Source organism: Myotis lucifugus, unplaced genomic scaffold, assembly GCF_000147115.1.
Source record: "Myotis lucifugus unplaced genomic scaffold, Myoluc2.0 scaffold_212, whole genome shotgun sequence".
Taxonomy (NCBI): domain Eukaryota; kingdom Metazoa; phylum Chordata; class Mammalia; order Chiroptera; family Vespertilionidae; genus Myotis; species Myotis lucifugus.
Genome location: NW_005871260.1, coordinates 109948 through 126560, shown reverse-complemented (window position 1 = coordinate 126560; position 16613 = coordinate 109948). Strand labels below are relative to the sequence as shown.

Genomic DNA, 16613 nt, shown 5'->3' with positions numbered 1-16613 from the left:
GCGGACTGAAAGGTTCCCAGGTTCGATTCCGGTCAAGGCATGTACTTGGTTGCAGGCACATCCCAGTGGGGGGTGTGCAGGAGGCAGCTGATCGATGCTTCTCTCTCATCGATGTTTCTAACTCTCTATCCCTCTCCCTTCCTCTCTGTAAAAAATCAATAAAATATATTTTTTTTAAAAAGTTTGTTTAATTTTTTGCATAATTTTTCAATGAAGGACAAATAAACAACATATCAATTTGAGATCTGTCTGGAGGGTCCTTCATGCTGAAAAAAGGGTCACCATCCACCCTTTAGGAATCATTGGTTAATCACAAAAAGAATTGCAGAGTGAGACAGTGGGTAAATGTCATCATGGCAAATAATAGTTTATAGTTGCATAAATATTGAGCTAAACTTAAATCAAAGGAGACGACCAGGACATTCAGAAAGGAGGGGAAGATTTTGCAGATGGAGCATATTCATTTAGTTCAGGAGAATTCTTTCTTAACCAATTAAAGTGGGTCTTAGAACAATAAAACTGGCTTTGAGCTACTGAATGGAATTACATTTCTAATGGTATGTCACAGGTTCTAAAAACCTTGGCTCACCAAACAATAGAACCTTTCATCCATAGAATGAAAAATGATGTTCTGGCCTAAACCTTGGAAAATTAAATTTCAGTTAACTCCCTTACTACCAAGCTACAGGAGTTGGTCTGGCCTGATAGGAATATCACTCTGCCATAAGTTACTTTTCACTTTAGACCAGGAAGCGTTTTCTAGTCACTCTCAACTATAAAATTGTAGGTAGATGTACTCATCTAATGTATGGAGCCTGATATTCAGATTTGGTTTGCAGTGTGGCCCTGCCTGGCCTTGATACTTTTACAAAAATATCCCAGGTGGGTGATGCTAGTGTGCAGCCAGGATTGAGAGTACCACTGGTCTCCGAGTGGTTTCTGTTTTGCTTGGCATCACCAAACTTCTGGATCCTAAGCCAGTCACTAAATTTGGTTCATCATTTCAAGTACTGATAAAATGTCATATATCATGAAATTTAGAGCTATCTCTCTCATACTTTAATATGCATTCACTGGTATATATTGAATTTAGACCTCCAAATCAAAATTATGGAAAAGTTTCTTGCTGTCTTCAGGCCCAATCCTTTTCTAAATCAATACTGCTTCTGGGGAAAGCAAACCTATCTATTAATGATCACCTTGCAAATGAGAAGTTACATAATAGTATTTTTCTCTTAGGCTAGGTTCTTTTTTAAAAAAAAAAAATCTTTATTGCTGAATGTATTACAGATGTCCCCTTTTTTTGCCCATTGATCCCTTCTAGCCTGCCCCTGTCCCCTGCCCCAGGCCTTTGCACACTATTGTCTGTGTCCATGGGTTATGCATACAAGTTCATAGGTTGATCTCTTCCCACCCACCCACGCCCCCTTGCCTTCCCTCTGAGATTCAACAGTCTATTCCATGCTTCTATGTCTCTGGATCTATTTTGTTCATCAGTTTACTTTCTTTAAGTTGACCTCCCTACCTGTGCCAAGCTTGGGAAATGTCTGTCTGTTCTACCAAGCAGACATTAAGGAATGACTACTTGGCAGTAACATTCATATTAATCACATAATGCAAACTAGAGACCACCCAGATGGGCAGCCAGGGTGGTGATAGATGAGGAAGTCAGGTCAGATGAAGGACAGTAAGAAACTGGAAATGTTCAGCCTTAAGAAGATGAGACTTAGCAGTATAATCACTATTTTCCACTTTCAGGAAACACTTGTAGAAGAGAGCATACTTTTAAAATATATATATTTTTATTGATTTCAGAGAGGAAGGGAGAGGGAGAGAGAGAGATAGCAACATCAATGATGAGAGAGAATCATTGATTGGCTGCCTCCTGCACACCCCCTACAGGGGATCTAGCCCTCAACCTGGGCATGTGACTTGACCAAGAATTGAACTGTGAACTCCTGGTTCATAGGTCAACGCTCAACCACTGACCCACACTGGCTGGGTGAGGATATACATTTTTCTTCTACTGCTGTAGATAACAGAACAGAGATGCAAGGATGAAAGTTGAAGGAAGCTAAATGAAAGATGAATATTAAGAAGAACCTTCTGGTGTCTGTCCATATGTGGAATGGGCTGCCTCCAATCTAGTGAGCAGAACAAGGGGTGGGTCTCGAGTGGATGCTGGGGGAGCACAGATTAAACAAGTTGTACAAAGGGGTCCTAGATAAAAGGAGGATTTTCAATAAATTACCTTCTATCTCAAAGCTTCTATATTTCTAAAAATTATTGATGGGAAATGTTTTATACAAAATTAAAATTCCCATTTAGCTTTGCGATTGGCTTGACATAGTCTGCCAAATCTACCCCCGGAATTTTGAACATGCCAATTTAATGAAGACCACTTCAGCCACTTGAATTTTTTTTCTTTCTTTTTTAAATACTTGGATGATTTTATTTTACTTTAGGTTTTTCTTCTGTATGTCAGGTTGTAGACCTACTCACCTGCCTCACAGCCCAGGTTAATTAGCACCAGGTCTCCCCACCGGCACTTTGTTTATAACTGGCAGCTGTTCTCATCGGGCTAGGACTTGATAATGCGCTGATTCCCTTGTCACACCAGTAGTTCAGTATTTTATGTCACCTGTAATTACAGTCATATATTTATTGAGAGGTGAAGAAATGATGACTTCTAACACACTCTATGTAAAATGAGTAAGATTTTTGAGGCGACTATATGCCAGAAGAAAAATAATTTGCATTTTCCTCCACACGTCAACAAAAGTTCTCAGCTGGCATTTTGTAAGTGAAGGTTTTTAGTGAAAGGAGCTGTATTTCTTTTCGTTGCCAGGGGGAGCACACGATGACAGAAATAAATCTCGTCCCGTTGTGATAACATGTGTTCGTCCTGGAGGGCCTGCTGACAGGTAAGCTCCATCTTTCTGTGTCACTATCCAAACAGATTAATAAAGCTTAGGGACTTTGGCAGAGACGTTGATGGGTTATAAATTTCATAGCATAAGATAGATAGTAACTAAATATGTGAGAATGTGAAAAGTGAATTAGTTTAGGCTGCGGAATCAAAAGAAAGGCTTGACTCTAGATGCCACACGTACTGCCCTGTCTTTGGCAAGTGAGTCAACAGTTCTGAGCTCAGTTTCCTCCTTTGTGGAAGGAAGAGAACAGCTAGCTTTCAAGGTTTTCCATTTTATCGACGATGGTGGTGGTCCGAGTCTTACTGTTAGCAACATCCTTATAATTATTATTAGTCCCTCTGTTGATGATGAGGTATGAAGGCAGGCACTTGAGGGGCATCAGCTCCAATTGCCAATCTCCTGACCTGGAAAGACAGGTGGTGGTGGTCTGAGTCTTATTATTAGCAACATCCTTATCATTATTATTAGTCCCTCTGTTGATGATGAGGTATGTCAGAGGGAAGTAATTTTTAATAAAATGAAGTATTGTTGGTCTCTAGTGCTTTCTTTTCCTGGTTAATTTGACTACCTGAAGGATAGCTCCTTCAGCTTTCATCTCATAAACCTTGGGGGGATCCCAAGTAAAATCACAACTTAGGTATCTCAGGAGATACTTATCTTTGTATTCCTTTCCACAGCAAAAGCGGAGCCCATAATGGTGGGGGAACACAACTCCTGCCATTACATATTGTGGAACGAAAGGTGGGAGAAAAGTGCACTGGTGACCCCTGACCCCACTGTGTTTCAGACCAGGAAAATTGTTTAAAACCTTTCCTTAAGCAATAGAAATGGTGATAGTAATCAGTGCTACTCATGGAGCACTTACCATGTGCCAGAAACTGTGCCAAGTGCTTGGCAGACATTACCTTATTTTATGCTCACAACCACCCATGAAATGAAGTATTTGTATCTACAGTTACAGACGACAAAACTGAGACCCATCATGGTTACTGACTTCCCAGCTAGGACACCGAAGAGCTAGTGTGGGTTTATTTTCCTTCAGTGCTCATACTGTGAGCTCAGATATTTTAAAAAAGTTAATATTTAATATAAAATAAGAGGATGTGAAGACACTGGTTTTTCACTTGTGCTAAAATATATTTGTTTCCAGAGAATAATACAAAGTCAAATTTTCCAGGGAAATGTTGCCTTTTTCCTGTGGGGAAGCATGAGACTTGGTTGGAAAGTTTGTAAGGAGGACATTCTGAGAAAAGGGAAGTGTGTGGAAGGCCGCCTGCCCTGTTTATCAGAATTCTGACTTAGGGGAGACTTGGGGAGTGTCGAAGGCGGCGCCTCTGATTATTCCTTGACCTTTCCAAACAAGTCTGTGCACATGCAGACCCCCTGGTGTTTACTGGAACCCTTATGCTTAATCCCTGGATGCCCTTGCCTAGAGGACAATGTAAACACATGTGTCCTCCCAAGATTACCCACCGTACTGATTGTATCTAAAGATAAAAACTGCAGTAAAAGCCTAACGAGACAGGCAATCGGGGCTGTCTAGTTACGTTAGCCAGACAGTCCCTTAGCCCTCTCTTTCACAGCAAATGTTGTGTTGGAGTAATCCATTCATCCATCGCTCAGGGTCTGCTGGTCAGCCCCGGCATTTTCCCTTCTCATGCCTTTTCGTTTCTTGATTACTACCATTTAGAGCTGGAGTCAACAGAAACATCAGAAGCAGGCTAGTTTGTGTGCAACAAATTACCAAATTAATGTAAGACTAAAGGAAATCTAAGAATTTAAGATAAACATTTAAAGTCAAAACAGAGCATTATATAGCTGAGAGATAGTTAAGAGGTTGTTTTTATTCTTCCCAAATCCTAGACTCGTGCCCCCCGCCCCCCCCCCCCCAATTTGCTTTTCTCATCGCTGTGACCATCCCTGAGGCAGGATGGTTATGATCTGGAAGCCGTGCCCTAGTGGTGTCACTAGGTCCTGAGGGATCTCTCCCAGTGCCCTGAGTGTCTGTGGTCCCAGCAGGGAGAATGGTATTTGCCTGACTTTTCCAGTGAATGTGAAACTGAATCAATTTAACGATCGCCAAATGGCCTTATAAATCAGTAGGAAATTTTATAGACTAGGGAAATTTTTCACCAGCATTCCTGTCCTGCTTGGGTTCACTGGTAATAAATTGAATGGAACTAGCAGGCTTTTATGCTCACCTGGCTTTGGGAAAATAGGTGAATGCTGTTTCCTGGACTCTAATAAATCATCTTCAGACATGTGGGCAAAAATCCAGAAGAGAGAAATGTGCCTTCATTACTCTTGTACCCCAAGAGTTAACTGCGGGTGACTTAGTTACTTGCTAATGTGTAAGTTATTCTCTTATTACTGATTTTCATATTGCAGCAATTTTCTGTTCAGGGCTACCTCTTTACTCTCCTACTGTCACACTTGAGGCTTAAAAGGAAATGCAAATGGAGTAGATGGTAGGGCGTGTATGAAAGAACCATGTTGGCTAAGTGACTATTAATGCTAAGTAAGCCCCGTCATGCTAAATTGCTAGAGACTGTTCCTCTGTTCTCCCTTCAGAGAGGGCACAATTAAACCTGGCGACAGGCTGCTCAGTGTGGATGGAATTCGACTCCTGGGAACCACGCATGCTGAAGCCATGAGTATTCTCAAACAGTGTGGACAAGAAGCAACGCTGCTGATAGAATATGACGTCTCAGTAATGGGTATGTCCCAGTCCTTCGGTTGTGATCCCTAAGCTGTAGTACACGTCATCATCCATCCCCGATAAACTACTTTGTAGAGAGAATGATCTGCTATGTCCTCCTGGCGCAGACAGAATTTCACCAGTACCATAGCATAACTCTGTTTGGGTTCAGGAAGAGGTGAGTGGTTCCTTTCAGCAATTTAGAGTTCTTGTGTCAATAGACTCTATAAGGAGGTCTCATTCTGTCAGCGTGTTTCACCTAGCAATCAGCATTTATATGGGGATTACCCTTTGGCAGGAAAGTAGTTTTGCCTTCCAAAGCACAGAAATAGCATTGTTAACTCAGGGGATATTTTTTTCTTTTACTCCAGAGTAGAAGTTCCCAGTAGGGGATTCCTTTCTTTTTTTGTAATGTCACAATATGAAGCCAGATAATCAGAATTAATGGAAATTGCCATTTCATCATCAGACTTAGGGACAAAGAAAGGAAATGGACATGTAATGTCATTGATTAAAATCAGAAGTTGAGTGCCCTATTCTTTCTTTCAATAGTGATTCCAATAGAAAGTGACTTTATTTCTACCCTCATAACTATAATATAACTGGGAAGATAGTCTCATGTGGCTTTTAAATGTTAAGAGAGGACCAAAGATTTGTGTCATGTTGGCTAAGGCAGAAAACTTATGAGAGAGTCAATTGAAACCCCGAAATTGAAGCTTAAATCGTATTGTAAAGTACTTCTTACAATTATCAGACTTGATTATGTGACCTGACTTTACCCATGAGTTTATGCACAGAAAAAGAAACATATTGTATAACTGCAAACTCCTCTATTTCCCACTCTGTATGATTCATGTAGAACAGTGTTGCTTGAAAGTATTCTTAATCTGCCTCCTAGCATGAAATGTGTTAGGTCTGAGGTTCCCTAAAGGGCTTAAGCTGTGGTTCTCAACCTTCTGGCCCTTTAAATACAGTTCCTCATGTTGTGACCCAACCATAAAATTATTTTCGTTGCTACTTCATAACTGTAATGTTGCTACTGTTATGAATCGTAATGTAAATATCTGATATGCAGGATGGTCTTAGGCGACCCCTGTGAAAGGGTCGTTTGACCACCAAAGGGGTCTCGACCCACAGGTTGAGAACCGCTGGCTTAAAGTGTGAGACCTAAGAAGTTCTTAGCAGGATAAATAGGACGATATGCCCTAAATATGAAGGAACTTTTCTCCCTTCGTTCATTCTTCCTGTATCTTGTCTTCCCTCCCTCTTTCTCTTTTTTTTTTTTGTTATATGGTTTTTAAATTAGATTTTTAGTTAGATGATTTGGCTTCTGTTTTCAATTCTACTGATTTCTAGCTGTAATTTAGACTATGTTACTTATTTCCCCATGCCTTAGTTACCTCATTTGTCAAATAGGGACTAGTAATGCCTATTTTAAAAGGTAGTTGTGAAAACAAAAATAAATTATACAAGTAAATATATTTTAAATGTTGATACAATACATTGTTAACATTAGAAATTGAAGCAGATGTTTGGCATATTTAACTTATTAGTTCAGTCTAAAAGTATTTATTGAGCTTAATGGGAAGTACGAGGAATACAGAATAACAAACCGGTCCTGTCATTATGGAGCTCACGAGTGTTGGGGGAACAGTTAGTAAACTGTAATTTACCAAACAAGCAATCATAAAATGTGATCATTACCTACCGTGAAGGGCATAAATAGGGAATAAGGGCAGGCACAGGTGAGGGTTGGCAGGTTCCAATAATAGGGTAGTCATTGAAGAGGTGACAGGTAAGCTAAAACCTGAAGGCTTAGAAAGAACCAGCTCCTAAACTGAAGATAACAATAGCCTGTTAAGGCCTGCAGTCTACCTCCCCAATGGAGGTGAGCAGCACTTCGGAGAAGATTCCTCCCTGTCTCATTATTGCCAGTTGGGAGTGGATGAGGTGACTCACCTGTCTGCCTTCTCCCCAACCCACACTCACATTCTTAATGATGCTTGACAGTTTTCACACTCTGGAGTTCTCAGATATCCCCCTTATATAGGGGAAAGTAGGCCATCAGGAATGAAACACATTAAAAATTCCTCTAAGTTGCTAGATATAAGACTAATATACAAAACATTTCTCTGTAGCAACCAAAAACAGAAAGTTAAAATTTTTTTGTGTTTTTTTTTAATCCTCACCCGAGGATATTTTTTTTTGTTGCTTTTTAGAGAGAGTGAAAAGAAGGGAGGAAGGGAGGAGAGAGAGAGACAAACATCAATGTAAGAGAGACACACCAACCAGTTGCCTCCCTCATGTTCCCTGATCAGAGCTGGGTATCAAACCTGCAACCCAGGTACAGCCCTTGACAGGGAATTGAACCCATGATCCTTCAGTCTGTGGGCTGATGCTCTAACCACACAGCAAAACCACCAGGGCAGAAAGTTAAATTTTAAGATACCATTGATAACAAAAATAAAATAATACGGTTCCTATAAGAAATAAATATAACAAAAGGTATATGAGTCTATTAAGATGTATAAAGAATACAGAAATAAATGAAGACCTATATAGTAAAACCTTAATACTTGGAGTGCGGGTGAATTTCCCGCCAAAATATAAGATGGCTCTGTCTTTTGGTTTTGTTCCATCCACCAAAAGGGTGGATTACAAACAAATATTTGGTAATACGCAGTTACAATCGGCCCGAGTTTACACGTTTCCCGCACTCCACCGCAAATCTATATGAACCGAGTTAAAGACGGCTCCCGCGGAGTACGCGCAATTCACGTGAGCCGACTTAACTCGTTTCCCGCACTCTTAATATATGGGTTAATTTGGGTGAGGGGGTGTCCATTAAACCTGAAAGTTTGTTACACAATAAAGTAGATTTTTCAAATATATGTTTAAAAATTGACAAATTAGTTAGTTTATCTGTTTTTACTTAGGGAGCTATGTTTGTGTAATGAAAATTAAGTATGTATGAAAAGTTTAATTTCACAGAAAAATTTTCTATATGTATTACAGTAATTTAAATTTATACTGAATAGCTCCAGTAAATGCATGCATTCACCAGTCACCACCAATAAACAGATGCACACAGCTGGGGCACGTAGGAACATCAGCCTGCACACATTAAAACTGCTGCAGAAAGTCACCCCAGGGACAAAAAACAATTACCATTCTCGATGTAGTGTGATCATATGCCAATCATTGCTGAACATTGTTTACCAGCAAGAACTCTTGGATTTAAACATGTACAGTTGTAGAATGTAATATTTATTTATGTCAGCGAAATTACTACAGTGTTTTTTCCAACATTTGCTAAAATTTGTCAAAAATAATGGTGAATTAATAACAAAAAAAGTTAATTTAATTATGAGCAAATCTTGGTTTAAAGGATTTTAAAATTAGCAGGGTGTTCATTTTTCCATATGACATAAGGACCAGACATTTTATACATTAAATTTGAAGTCTGCAAAATCAAGGGTTTACTGTATCATGTTCTTAGATGAGAAATATTAATATCTGAAAGATGTAATTCTATTTCAAGTCTCAGAAGGATCTTGAGGTCTGGAGACCTTAATAAGTTCTTTCTAAAATGTACATGGTGTAAGAAAGATGGGAGGAACAAACAGCAATATACTTTGGAACAATGCGAAAGCAGAGAAACTTGTTCTAAACAATGTCAAGACTTATTCTAAAATTGTGCCATTAAATGTATATAATATTAATGTGGGGTAAAGAGACCAACAGAAGAAAATGGAATGGCTAGAAGGCCACTGCAAATATAGAAACAGAGGTATGGTCTTACATCAGTGGACAAAGATTGAACTAGTCAGCAAATGATGCTGGGTCAATTAGCCTCATGGGAAAAAGTCAATTAAATTCCTACTTCGTTTCACATCCAAAAATAAATGTTGTATTTATGTAACCATTTCCCAACAGACTGGTATTATAAATAACTGGAATGAATATCCTTTTACCCAAATTTTTGTCTGTATTTCTGATTTCATTAAGTCAGACTATATTTATTTTTAAAATAGCTGATACATAATTTTAAATTGTCCTCCAGAAAGATTACACTGTAGGGTGGAGGCAAAGTAGGTTTACAGTTGTTTGAATGGAAAATAAAAGAATAATTAATAAATAATAATGCAAGAATAAACTCTGTGTTTCACATACTCACCACTGTAAACCCACATCTGCCCTGCCCTGTATTTTATATTACTACCAGCAGTATTTTAAATGTACCGCTCCCACTAGAGCTTGGCAACATTGACTGTTATTATGTTTAATCATTCTGATGTTAAGTAAAAGTTGCATTTACATTTTAATTTACCTTTTTAAAAACTTATAGTGCAAGTGAGTATTTTTTCGTATGAACACTAGCCATTTGGAAGTACCCTCACTTGTTTTTTTTTTAATTGGTTTGTATAAATTATTTATATGTTAAGGACATTAGTTTTTTTGTAAAAACTTTTCTCAGGACATTAGTTTTTTTGTAAAAACTTTTCTCGGTAGCTTATTTCCAATATATTTTATTTTGACATATTGAAGTTTATTTTCTTTTGGTTTTGGTTTTTCTTTTTATCGTTGGATCTAGGATTTTGCTTAGGATTTAAATAATATTTTTCTAAATAGTTACCAATATACCTGGATCAGTTAAAAAAAAATCTATCATATACCCGCTGATTTGTGATTTTTTAAAATCGTACATTAAGTTTTTAAATGTACTAGTCTAGCTCTGGGCTAGTTGTTCTTCTCTCTGTATCCAGTTCCACACCAGAATTCAGGGTAGGACTTTTGAATTAGTCTTAGCATAAGGGTTCTAATTACCATAAAAGGACACAGATTTATTTTTTGAAAAATTATTTACCTACTACATTTGTTGCAATATTCTAAGCTTTGTTAACTTTATATAGCAAATGACCAAACTTTTTTTTATTTCTTTTTAGTTCCTTTTTCTCTCTTTTATTTTTTTTTACCACTCTTGTGCTCACTCTCTCTCACTCTCTCAACGTTTTCCTTTCTTACTCTGAACCTCACTCTCTATCTCCCTTCCTTCTTCCCTTTTCAGCCACGCCATTCTTTATAATATTCTGCTCTCAGCTTCTCACTTGTCAATATTCTTCTGTATTCTAATTGTCTTACTTGAGGTCTTTCTAGTATTTCCCTGTAGTCATATTCCTTTTTCTCTTCCTTCTTTCCCATTCCTATTTTTCTAATTTAGGTTAAGACAGGCCTATAGATAAGGTCCAATAATTGAGAATGACAATTTGAGGAAAGGGAAGTAGAAGTGGTGCCTTAGAAAATTGTAATATAGGATACTTTCAGTTAGAATTATGGTTCATCAAATATTAACTAACCTTCCTTTTAAACTAACCTTTCCTGTTATAACAACAACAAAAAAACACATTTTCTTTTTGTTTGCTTTTTTTCTTTTTTTGCAACTTTTGGATTTTTCTTCTCAAATGGAGTAAAATTAGCTCTTTATACAACACAGCCTACTTGTTACTCAGAGAGGCTCAATTATCTCTTTCAAACTTTTGGGGAGTCAAATTTCCATTAAAAATAGTTTACTATTCTTGTTTTCTCAAGCGAGAAAAATTTTAACAATTGAATAATTAATGTAACAATTTTTTTTATTTTGCCTAACTTTGAATGAGATATTTAAATGGGAAATAAGAATGATATTTTTCTTATTCAGCTCATTGGGGTAGTAAAATCCTCAATAATTAAACATTTAAAATAAAACTATTAATCCTTAAAGGAAACCAGGAGATATTTAGAAGTACAAAAGAATTAAATTTATCAAAGAATGTTTAAAACTTAAAGTTTATAGGCTTCTATTCAGGTAAGTTTTTGTCACTCTAGGATAAAGCTAAATAGATGTGTCTTCAATTGAGAAAATGAGGAACAATAAATAGCTCAGTCGTGTACCAATCGCAGAAACCTAATGTAGAGTAGCTTAAGGAGGGAACTGATTAGCTTTCAGAAGTGGGGAGCCCAAGGTGTCTCCTGGCTTGACACACAAGTTCAATTCTGTCACAGGCAGTCTGTCTCTCAGGTCTTCTTTTCTGGTTTTAAAAAGTTGGGATTAGTTTTCAACATCTAAAAACAAGGGCTTTGTATTTTTAAAAATGTAAGTATCTGGCTGCTCTGAACAAGTTGATAACCCTGGGCCAGCCCTCCTGCTTATTACCATTGGCTTGAGTTGAGTCCCATGTTGCCTCTTTGGAAATACTCTCTCCAGTTGGTCCACATTGTTTCCCTGACACCAACACCCTACAGCAAGTCCACATCATGCTTGTCCACTGCAGGCTTTTGGGGTTGGGACCCTTGCTCTACACCATCACCTTTCTCTTTCAGCCCTCAGTCTGGGTTGTGTAGTTTCTCAGGAATGTTGCAAGTATTCAACATTTTTCTCTGTCTAATCTCTCATTTCCTGGAAGGAATGTGAAAATTTTGGGCAAAATACAGAGTTGAGAGCTGAGATACTCAATCCAACCCACTAGCACAGCCCACTCTCTCAGTCTCTCTCATGTGAGCCCCTGTTGGCCCCATTCTGTCCCTGCTGGGCCTGCTCTCTCACTCTTGGTACACCTGATTGTTTCCTTGGGCTGGGGAAGACATGAACCTAGAATGCTCATCCCTAATAAGCTAATCACTAGTTTCTAGGTCTCTGAAGTCATTTGGATTGTCTAATTTTAGTGTAAAAGGTACCCATTGATATTTTTAAATACCTCAGTAACACGAAGGTAACGATATAAAATACTGTAGAATACCGCTCAGGAGCGCATTCCTCTTAGAGGTTTAGTGTTACACTAGGTGCGTAGGAGATGAGGAGTGGTATGGGAGCAGGAGTCACATGTATTAGTAATTTAACATCTACCTTTTCCCTAAGGGCCCATTTGACTATATTTTAAGTGATATCCATTGTGAGAGAATTGACAGGATCTTTTAAATCTTTTGCACCACTACTCCTCACCTGTGACATGAGAGGACTAGACTACATTATCTCAAAGGTCCTTCTGACTCTAATATTCTGTGACTCTTGGAATTTAGTAAGTTCTCAAAGAGGATTGAGAAGTTATGACCACTTCTTTTCCATTGACATAGCTCCAAAGTAAAATAATATCAATAAAAATAGTTTAAAGGTAACATTTAACTGTAGTTCAGACTGAATTAAAATGGTGACAGCTAAAACCGCCAACTAAAAAGGAAAGTTGGTCATTTCCCTTGTTAACGGCATGAAACCCAGCAGTCCCGTTAACAGTTATAAATGTCCCACGGATTATTTCCCAGCATTCTTATCATGGCATAAGGCCAACATGCTGCTGTGAAGCCATTATCTGCGAGGATCTTGTTCTTGGCATTTTGAGACATTTAATAAATGAATAAAACATTGCTTTAAGTTCCCTCAGATTGAATATTATGCTTCTAAAATTAAACATGTCCCTTAAGGGGAAAATTAGCCTTTTAATTGTAGTGTATTATAGAAAAATGAAAAACTGACTGAACTTTGTCAGGGGAAATCTGTCTTTGCACCGTCAGTTTCTCTGGGATCATGTACATGTATTAGGTAGGTGAGAACTGCTTTTCCTTTTGAGAGGAGTAGCAGACAAACGCTTAGATGGGTCATAAGGTCAGTTCTTGACCATCTATTTAGAGTACTGCCAAGGTACTAATCAGGATTCCTTTTCTCTATGGTTGGATACTAACTTTATACTCCTCATTGTGTTAACAGTGCACTTCACACCACTGTCCTATTTTATCCATTCGGTGTTAAGGAAACCGAGCTCCCTTTTTTGTGTGTTGTTTTGTTTTGGGTTGTTTTTGTTTTGTTTTGTTTTGTTTTTAGAAAGCCTGAAAGGGTTATGCTGACCTGGGGACTCTGGCACTTTCTGTAAGTACAAGAATCCACATGACTACAGTAGGTCAGTTCACAACGGCTTAGTGAATTCATTTGCAACTTAAGTGAACAAAGTGAACAAATCCTATTTCCTCAATAAAACCTGTTCTTAGAAAACATACAGGGTTTTACAGGCTCAAGGGTCACCACACATTCAATGTTCAAGTCGAAGGTCACATTCCTAGAATAGTGCATGAGAACTTTGGAGTTCACATTTGAATATTTTAGGGAAGTTTTGTTCCTTCTCAGTGAACGTATGAGAGACTGACCTTAAATAAGACCTTTCCCGCAACCTGCTATTCTCTTCGCAGTGCTGCTTTTCCGAGAGCTCCTGTGGTCACAGGCTGTAAATATTCCTAATCTTCTCGTTCTTGTGGTACAAAATAAAGAGTCTTCCTTTTTTTGTTTTATTTTATTTTTCAATTACAGTTTACGTTCAGTATTACTTTGTTTTAGTTTCAGGTGTACAGCATAGTGGTTAGACAATCATATACTTTACTAAGGGGTCCCCCTGATATTTCCAGGACCTGCCTGGCACCATACATAGTTATTAAATAATATTGACTATATTCCCTATGCTGTACTTTACATCCCCGTGACTATTTTGTGACTACCGATTTGTACTTTTTAATCCCTTCACCTTTTTCACCCAGTCCCTTCCTTTCTATTTTGTTTGTTCATTTATTTTGTTCTTTACATTCCAAATATAAGTAAAATCACATGGTATTTGTATTTCTTTGTCTGACTTATTTCACTTATGTCCATCCATGCTGTCACAAATGGTAAGATTTCTTTTTTCTTATTTTTATGGCTCAGTAATGTTCCATTATATAGATGTACCTCTTAATTTTTTATCCATTTGTCTACTGATGGGCACTTGGGTTGCTTCCATAGCCTGGCTATTATAAACAGCACTGCAATGAACATAGGGGTGCATATATCCTTTCGAGCTAGTATTTTGGGTTTCTTTGGATAAATTTCCATAAGTAGAATTGCTGGATCATGAGGCAGTTCCATTCCTAATTTTCTGAGGAAATTCCATACTGTTTTTTATAGTGGCTGCACCAATCTGCATTCCCACCAACTGTGCACGAGGGTCTTTCATTCCAAGACTTCTTGACACCTATCAATGGGACCTATAGGTTGAAGGCTAAATGTTGAAGTCATAATTATTGTTTTATTTACCTTGTGATATAGGAAAGGAAGGTATTAGGTGTTTTAAAAATTAGAAATCCAAGGTAAATTATTTGCTTAGATGATAATTTATGTGCCAAAGTCAAAACTCAGTTTTTTCTCTAAAATAATATACTGCTATTAGCAACTTACTAGTACAGTCATAATAGCTTCCAGTTACTAAGTATCTTTTGTGTTCAAGGCCCTGTATAAACATTGTATTCTTACCGCAAGAGATAGACCTAGGTATTACCCATTTGAGGAATCAGAGAACATAAAATAACTTGCATAGGTAAAGAATAACAGAGCCAGAATTCAAATTGTTATGTTCAATTCCAGTTTAACCATCAGAGCTGTCTTAATGCAACACTTATGTGATAACTAGAGGCCTGGTGCATGAAACTCATGCACTCGGGGGGTGGGGGCCTCAGCCTAGCCTGCACCCTTTCACAGTCCAGGAACCCTCATGCCTAAGCAGGCAGTTGGACACCCTTAGTCCTGTCACAGAGGCAGGAGAGGCTCCCGCCACCGCCGCTGCGCTCGCCAGATGTGAGCCTGGCTTCTGGCTGAGCAGTGCTCCCACTGTGGGAGTGCACTGTCCACCAGGGGAAGCTCCTGCATTGAGAGTCTTCCCCCAGGTGGTCAGTGTGCGTCATAGCAACCAGTCATTCTGCCGTTCGGTCAATTTGCATATTAGCCTTTTATGCTTATGGGATCAGGCTGAAACTAGCTCTCCAACATCCCCCAAAGGGTCCCAGATTGCAAGAGGGCACAGGCTGAAACTAGCCGAGGGACCCCACTGGTGCACGATTGCGGGTGGGGAGGGATGCAGGAGGTTGGCCAGCTGGGGAGGGACCACGGGAGGGCTCCAGGGCATTTCTGGCCCATCTCACTCCGTCCCGATCGGCCAAACCCCAGCAGCAAGCTAACCTACTGGTCGGAGCATCTGCCCCCTGGTGATCAGTGCATGTCATAGAAACTGGTTGACCGGTTGACTCTCTGCCCCCTGGTGGTCAGTGCATGTCATAGTTAGCGGTTGAGCGGCCTTAGCATATCATTCGAATATTACACTTCGATTGATTGAATGGATGACCAGACACTTAGCATATTAGGCTTCTATTATATAGGATTCTTAAAACTAAATGTTTAGAACTGAACTCAAATTCTCTCCTTACCCTGTTTCTATCCCATCTTTCCCATCTCAGGCTTTAGTGCTTCTATCTGAGCAGTTCTCAAATCAAAAGTCTGGCCCTAGTTGGTTTTGCTCAGTGGTTAGAGGCCCTTGAACTGAAGGGTCACAGGTTTCAGTCAAGGGCAAGTACCTCTGTTGCAGGCTCGATACCTGGCCCTGGTCGGGGCATGTGCAGGAGGCAACCAATCAATGTGTCTCTCTCACATCGATGTTTCTCTCTGTCTCTCCCCCTCCTTTCCACTCTCTAAAAATCAATGGAAAGAATATCCTCAGATCAGGATTAAAAATAATAAAGTCTGGGTCATTGTTCATTTTTCCCAGCCCCACTTACACAGGGTCCCAACTCTTCTCTCTAGTCATCCTGCTTGTCTCTGGTTTGCTTTCCACACACTTGTCCTTGCCTCTCTCACAGATGCCACCCTCTCTCCCAGAGAACTGCAGTCACCTCACAGCTCATGTCTACCTGCCCTCTGGTGCCCACTTCCATTCAAATCCCTGCTCACCCGGAAGCCCCAGAGCCTTTTATGCAGCATACAATGAACCATGTCCTCTCATTCAGTGTCGTCCCACTCAATTTTGAATAAAATTAAACTCTGTGTTGTGCGTATGAGTCCCTGCGTGTTCGGTCTCTAGAGCGGCCTCTCCTACTTCAACTTTTCAGTTTCCCAGTGGCTCACTTCTCTTTGAGTCCCACGGCTTTTTTTTTTAAGCTCC

At 39.1% G+C, this 16613-nt stretch overlaps 1 protein-coding gene across 2 annotated transcripts in view; it reads left to right on the top strand.

The window, feature by feature from the left end:
• GRIP1 (glutamate receptor interacting protein 1) overlaps window positions 1-16613 on the top strand; it is a 257964-nt gene that overhangs the window by 131470 nt on the left and 109881 nt on the right. For both annotated transcript variants that reach the window (XM_023761662.1, XM_023761661.1), the window contains exons 6-7: window positions 2849-2924; window positions 5505-5650. In XM_023761662.1, coding sequence (XP_023617430.1) covers window positions 2849-2924; window positions 5505-5650 — 222 coding nt within the window. The remainder of the gene's footprint in view (window positions 1-2848; window positions 2925-5504; window positions 5651-16613) is intronic.